General features: G+C 40.6%; 1 protein-coding gene across 1 annotated transcript in view; it reads left to right on the top strand.

The window, feature by feature from the left end:
* Nucleotides 1-7,093, top strand: part of GOT1 (glutamic-oxaloacetic transaminase 1) — a 23,395-nt gene that overhangs the window by 6,736 nt on the left and 9,566 nt on the right. The window contains exons 2-3 of the mRNA XM_017531109.2: nucleotides 2,747-2,928; nucleotides 7,000-7,092. Of these exons, the coding sequence (XP_017386598.1) occupies nucleotides 2,747-2,928; nucleotides 7,000-7,092 (275 nt within the window). The remainder of the gene's footprint in view (nucleotides 1-2,746; nucleotides 2,929-6,999; nucleotide 7,093) is intronic.

The raw sequence follows: 7,093 nt of genomic DNA on the forward strand, positions 1-7,093 counted from the left end.
TTTAGTAGAGACGGGGTTTCACCATGTTGACCAGGATGGTCTCGATCTCTTGACCTCGTGATCCACCCGCCTCGGCCTCCCAAAGTGCTGGGATTACAGGAGTGAGCCACCGCTCCCGGCCAAAATGATCTTATAAAATCTTTTATTTGCTGTATATCCTGCGACCTAATAAATTAACATTTAGGTATTTTTCCTAAGAAAACACTCATGAATATGCATAATATGAGCATTTATCACAATGTTTATAATAGCAAATAATTTAAAACAATGCAATTAATAAATTATATATAAAAAGAAAAATCTAACCACTAAAATGATGTTGTAAATGGCTCATATGTATGAAGAATACCCAGTTGCCTTCATAATAAGAGAAATGCAAATTAAAACTACTTGATATATTATCCTATTGGCAAAAATTCACTCAGTGGGTAAGGCTGTGTGGAAACAAACACTCTTATACAGTGCTGGTGGGAATGTAAATTGATATAATTCCTATATCAATTCAATTTGGAAATATTTGTCAGAACTACAGAAACACATACTTCTTAGCCCACTCTTGTTTTCCACCTGGCATCTTACAGATATATTTGCATACATGTGAGATGATGTATATACAGGGTTGTTCACTGAAGTATTGTTTTAATAGCCAAAGATTGTAAACAACTCAAATGTCCATCAACGGGAGACTGGCAAAGTAAAATATGGTACATTCATCAGTTAAGAAGCTGTAAAAAACAACAAAGACACTCTATGCACAAATGTGAAATGATCTTCAAGTGGAAAAAGCAAGGAACACAAAACAGTGTATGGTATGTTTTATGCTACCTTTTGTGTAAAAGGGCATATGTGAGAAGCTGTGTTTGCTTGTGTAGGCATAGGAAAATGCTGGAAGGTTATGTAAGAAACTAACAGTTGTTATTTATGGAGAGAGGGATTTGGGAACTATGTAGATAGAGGATAAGAATGGTATAGGGACATGCAAACATGTCACCTATTAGAAGAATAGTTAATGATGATGATAAATTCACAATATATATTTAAATGGAAAAAAGCATGTTGGAATTCTATATACAGTATGATCCATATTTTTAAAAAGAATATGCCTATCGAAAATAAAGCCTAGAAGGTTGTACACCAAAATTTTCATACTGCTTGTCTCTGAGTACTGGGATTGCATGTTATGTTCTGTTAGTTCTCACACTGCTATAAAGAACTACCTGAGACTGGATAATTTATAAAGAAAAGAGGTTTAATGAACTCATGGTTCCACAGGCTGTATAAGAAACACAGTTGGGAGGCCTCAGGAAATTTAAAATTGTGGAAGAGGAACGAAGGGAAAGCAAGCACCTTTACATGGCGAATGAGAAGAGAGAGCAAAGGGGGAGGCGCTACACACTTTTAAACAACCAGATGTAGTGGGAATTCACTCACTGTCACGAGAACAGCAAGGGAGAAATCCCCACCATGGCCCATCAACATGAGATTTGGATGGGGATACAGAGCCAAACTGGCCTTGCACCCAAATCTCATGTCCTTCTCACATTTCAAAACATAATCACACTTATAATGTTGATTTTTTTTTTTTTTAACCTTCTGGGCTTTTCCCAATTTTCTACAATCAACGTGTTGTTCAGTAAACAATAACAACCACCCTAAAATGTGATTTTTTTTTTTTAAAAATCAGGGAGTGATGTTGGGCAGAAACCAAGAAAATAAAAATCAGAATCATTCTAAAATTTTGTTTCCATTTCAAAATCACTTGTGTATAGGATCATTGAGGACCTAAACATTCAAGCAGAAAGGTAAATGACCCCTGCCAGGAATCCTACTTGGAGAGATTATTGGCATGGGTACAAGGCTAAAGCAGCTGCCCTGTAAAGCTCTAATCCGAACATAATCATAGAATAGTGTAGGGAAAAAAAATTGGTGATGGATAACTCAGAATGACCTAAAAATACTTGTAGGGGAAGACAGAATGCTCAGAGGTTTACTGTAGAGCAAGATTAAATATTGTGAAATAGATCAATTTAGATCAATGAAAGGGTAAGGCAGATGAAGTGGGATGAAGTTAGGAGGGTAAACACTGGCTGAGGTCAAAATACAGAGAGAGGATAAAGATGTGTTTAAGTGGGTCGTTGGGTGATTGTGTCACCGATTGTTGAAATCTTCAGTCACAGGGCATTTGCTTACTATTCATCTTATTTCTGGTCTTCCAGGATAAGAGGAGTGGTAGGCCTCCTTCCACTCCTTTTCCATGTTTGTGTTTAAGGTGCCAAGTTCATGTGGAAGTAGCACCTAGGCTTTTTCTGGAAGTCTCTTGGGGAGATGCAGAAGGAAGAAGACTGCTGGACCAATCGCCTAGAGACCAGACCTCAGTACACTAGCAATATTGACATGACATTTGCAAGATGCTTTTTACTTTGCAGAGTGTCTTTCTATGTGCTCTCTCATGTGACCAGGCTCTGTGATGTCCCAGTTTTATTTTGGCTTTCTCCTTTTTGGAGGTCACATAGTTAAGAGCTGTAAGTTCCACAGGGATGGGGACCACATCTGTCTGTTTGCCCAGCACCTAGCCCAGTGCTTGGCTCAAATTAGGTACTCAATAAGTGAACAAACTTTTCTCCAATTTCCTTCACTATTCTGTTTTGACTGGAAGGTGGTAGGATTCTCCCAGTTCACAGTTACAAACTCTTTGCTTGGACACAGCCTGAGCCTCCTCTATGTTTAACTCTTATCCATTCTCCAGCGTATCGCACAGAAGAATGCCAGCCCTGGGTTTTGCCAGTAGTGAGGAAAGTGGAGCAGAAGCTTGCTAATGACAATAGCCTAAATCATGAGTATCTGCCAATCCTGGGCCTGCCCGAGTTCCGGAGCTGTGCTTCTCGTCTTGCCCTTGGGGATGACAATCCAGCTTTCAAGGAGAAGCGGGTAAGTTTTGGGTGAGGATGTATTTTCTCTTTAGAAGTGGAAAGTAAAAAGAGGTTGAGAATACAGTTTGTTTAATGTGTTATATCTATTGAACTGCCAATGAATAAGGGTTTCAGTAGTACGAGTTCAGGAACCTGATAGTGCAGATAATGTGGCCATGTACCAAGCATGGCCTCTTTACTTGTTCAGTTTTGCTCAGTAGATCATCAGATTTTAGCTACTGCATTTAAAGCCATCAGTGGAGATGCCAAGTAGAGAGAATTTAATGGAATGATTAAAAAAAAAAAAAAAACAGGGTTCTAGATCCAACTCTGCCACTACTTTTGGTCATCAGCAAGTCATTTAGCCCTCTGGCCTCACATATGCATGTTAGAGAAAGACCACATAGTGCGAGCCTGTGATCCCATAAGGAATACTTGGATAGGGAGTTGTTTAAGGGGCCTCTGAGTCCCCTGAAATTATATGCAGAATTTTGTGTGTACTTATTTCTGGGGAGAAGGTGCATAGCTTTTTATCAGATTTTCAAAAGGTGTCTGTGGCCCCCAAGGGTTCAGGAGCCACTGGTAGATGCTGTCTGAAGTCCCTGCCAGTTTTCTAATATTCTTTAATACTTCTACTGTTGACCTCAGCGTCTATCATTTAAGTGCTTCCTGATATATATTCTCGTGTAACTAGAGACACATGAAGGAAGAATACATTTGGAAGTAGTCACAGCGAGATAGGCTGTATGTGGCAGGAAGTGGTATGGAAAAGATTCTCAGTGTTGTAGAAATTCAGAGGGGAGGGATACCTGTGAGGGCTGGAGATCGCACTTGAGCTAAACCTGAGAGAATGTGTGAATGAGGCCGGGACACTGGTTCTCAACTCTGGCTATATGTTAGTATTACTTCAGGAGTTTTTAAAAACAGTGTGTGACTGGACCCCGTGAACCCCATGCCAGGTCAGTTAAGTCAGAATTTGGAGGGCACCACCCTTCTCCCCTCTCTATCACTCCCTTTCTTCTCCCCCATGGGCATATTTTTTAAATGCTCCCCAGGTGTTTCCAAAGTATAGCCAGGTTTGAGAATCGCAAAATAGGGAAGAGGGGCAAGAGGAAGCATATCTATCTTGAATGGTAGGAGTCCAGGGACAGAGGTAAGAGCTAAGCATGTCTAGGTTGTAAAGAGACCTACCTGATTAGAGCTGGGAACATGTTGGACAGGTTAGGCAGGCTGATTCTGGCATCCAGGGCAGAAGCCAACTGAAGGTTTGAGCAGAGGAGTTACCTAATAAAAGTGTTGTTTGAAGAAGATAAGCCTGATTGGGTGGGTGGGAAAGGGAAGAGCTCAGGTATTTGCACTAGTCCAGTTGGGAATGGTGCAGTTTAAATCAGTGGCCCTTATTGTTCCCCTGGTCAGTGTTGTGTTGTAGCCTGCAGTTCATGCATTGAGGGGACCGCATCTTGGAGTCATCTGATTTATTCGCCACATGCTGTGTCTGGTAGGTTTTTCTTTTGTATATCATGTTACCCAGATGCTCTGATAATCAGAATGGCACAGTACAATGAAGGTTGCCCACATGTACATTTGTACATACGCTAAAAAGCAGAGAAGGCCCTGGTGAAGGTCTTGGGACTCAGGTCCATGATTAGGCAAGTAATGAATTTGATTAAGATTTTGTCTGGATTGGAATGAGAGACTATGATTTGCCTCAAGGAACTGAAGGCATATGGTTAGAATGAATTTGCTTTCTGTAGTGGGAAAGAAAGGATAGAGTTAAAAGTTGAGCACAGGAAATGAAAAATTATGCCTGGGAATGTTTCCACTGGTACCTGTATGCATCTGTCATGTTTCCAGAAGTTAAAACCACGTTCAAGGGAAGTCATGCTCATTTGCTTAGGAAGTATTAGCACTCAAGAGTGGCTTAGATATCTGAAATGTGAAGTCATGTATGAAACTGACATTCAACTTAGCTGGATAACAAATCCATAAAAAACAAATGCACATTTGTGTTGTATCATCTTGGTAGCAGTTTGCATAAAGAATTCAGGCAGACCACATGTGGGGGCAAAACTTAAAGTAATAGCAAGGTATGAGTGCTCAGTGAGGGTCACTGTAAAGAACAGAGAAGTTAGCACACCAACTCTGACATACACTGACCATTTTCACCCCAGTGCACTGCCTTTGCTTCTCTCTGTAATGTACAGCTGTGTTTAGTTGTGCATCTCCTTGAATGTCAACTTTGCTTATGTTTCACATTTCAGATAGTATTCTTTCACAAATGCTCACCCCTATGTATACAAATAGAACATTTGTGAATAATAGTGGTGATAATTGGTATCATTGTCTTGTTTCTGGCTTAAATGGGATTTCTGCTATTTTTTTTGTGATAAAATCCTCTGCCGCCAGGGTTCAGGCGATTCTCCTGCTTTAGACTCCTGAGCAGCTGGGACTACAGGCCTGTGCCACCACACCTGGTTAATTATTTTGTATTTTAGTAGAGACGGGGTTTCACTATGTTGGCCAGGATGGTCTCTATCTCCTGACCTTGTGATCCGCCTGCCTCGGCCTCCCAAAGTGCTGGGATTACAGGCATGAGCTACCGCGCCTGGCCGATTCATTGTTTTTTAGCAGACTATGGGTTAAATGAATTTTTTCAGTCATTTTCAGGAAGTATCCACTGTTTCCTGTTTTACTAAGCATTTATCTCAGGAATAGATAAGCTTTTCTTATCAGTTGTGATGATCATTTGGGTTTTCTCTATCTAGCAGCTTGACAAATTTTACATCTTTTATAATACATTCTTCGGATCACTCTCAATCAAGGTGGTAATTTTAATGTACTGCTGGATTAATACTGTTCATTAATGTTTACTTGGGAAGTTAGTAAACATTTGTTTAGGAAGTATTGGCACTCAAGAGTGTACTTGAATGAGCTAGGTCTCTCATTCTGCTTTTTCCCCTTTTGTTGTCTTTTAGCATCAATATTATGTTAGGTTCTTAAAAAGATTTAGGAAGCTTTTCTTCTCTAAGAAGAGTTTTTAAACTTTCTTATTATAGAAAATTTCAAATATTTGTGAAAGTAGAGAAAACAGTATAAAGAATGAATCCCCTATATATCCATCACCTAGCTTCAAGAATTATCTGTATATGGCCAATCCTGGATATTTCCCTCTACCCACTCCCAGCCTCCCTGCCCTCTAACAAAGCTGGATTATTTTATAGTAAATCCCAGACATCTAAATAGGTGTTTTAAATTTTATAAAATTGTATGACTACATGAATACATTCATTTTATTTTTAAAAAAACAACTTATAGATTAGGCCAAAGTCCCTTTCGACCACTATTTCTACATCCTTGGATCGCTCCCCAGAGGTTGCCACTGTTAGGAGATTGGTGTGTGTCCGTCCTTGTATTTATTCATTTATTTGAGACAGAGTCTTACTCTATTGCCCAGGCTGGAGGGCAGTGGTGAGATCCCAGCTCACTGCAACCTCCACCTCCCAGGTTCAAATGATTCTCATGCCTCAGCCTCCAGAGTAGCTGGGATTACAAGTGTGTGCCACCATGCCTGGCTAATTTTTTGCAGAATCGCTTGAACGTGGGAGGTGGAGGTTACAGTGAGCTGAGGCCCCACCACTGCACTCCAGCCTGGGCAACAGAGCAAGACTCCATCTCAAAAAAAAAAAAAAAAATGAGAGGAAACAAAGGAGAGGAAGGAAGGTAGTATTTGTGCATCACCTCTGTTTTGTTAGATCATACTTCTAAGGATGAATAAGCCTGAATTCTAGAGATGAGTAGCACAGATTGATGTCAGTGACAAGTTAGGAACACTGTTTTAGAGACTTATGCTAGAGGGAAAGTTTGATCTTAAGATAGGTGCTGAAGAGATGGGTTTGCCTTTTAAGGCATGTGCATGCACACACGCACTAATGTGGCCTCATTGTGTCCTCTACGTCTATGTTCAGAAGGGAAGCTCCCTCTAGCGTCAGACCTCCTGGTTTGAAGACCAGTGCTCCGGCTCAGTAGCTGGTAACTTTGAGCAAGGTTCTTCACCTCTCTCAGTCTTGGTTTCCTATTTCTTCTCTTTCAGGTAGGTGGTGTGCAGGGTTTGGGGGGAACAGGCGCGCTTCGGATTGGAGCCGAGTTCTTAGCGCGATGGTACAATGGAACAAACAACAAGGACA

Source organism: Cebus imitator, unplaced genomic scaffold, assembly GCF_001604975.1.
Source record: "Cebus imitator isolate Cc_AM_T3 unplaced genomic scaffold, Cebus_imitator-1.0 Scaffold71, whole genome shotgun sequence".
NCBI lineage: Eukaryota > Metazoa > Chordata > Mammalia > Primates > Cebidae > Cebus > Cebus imitator.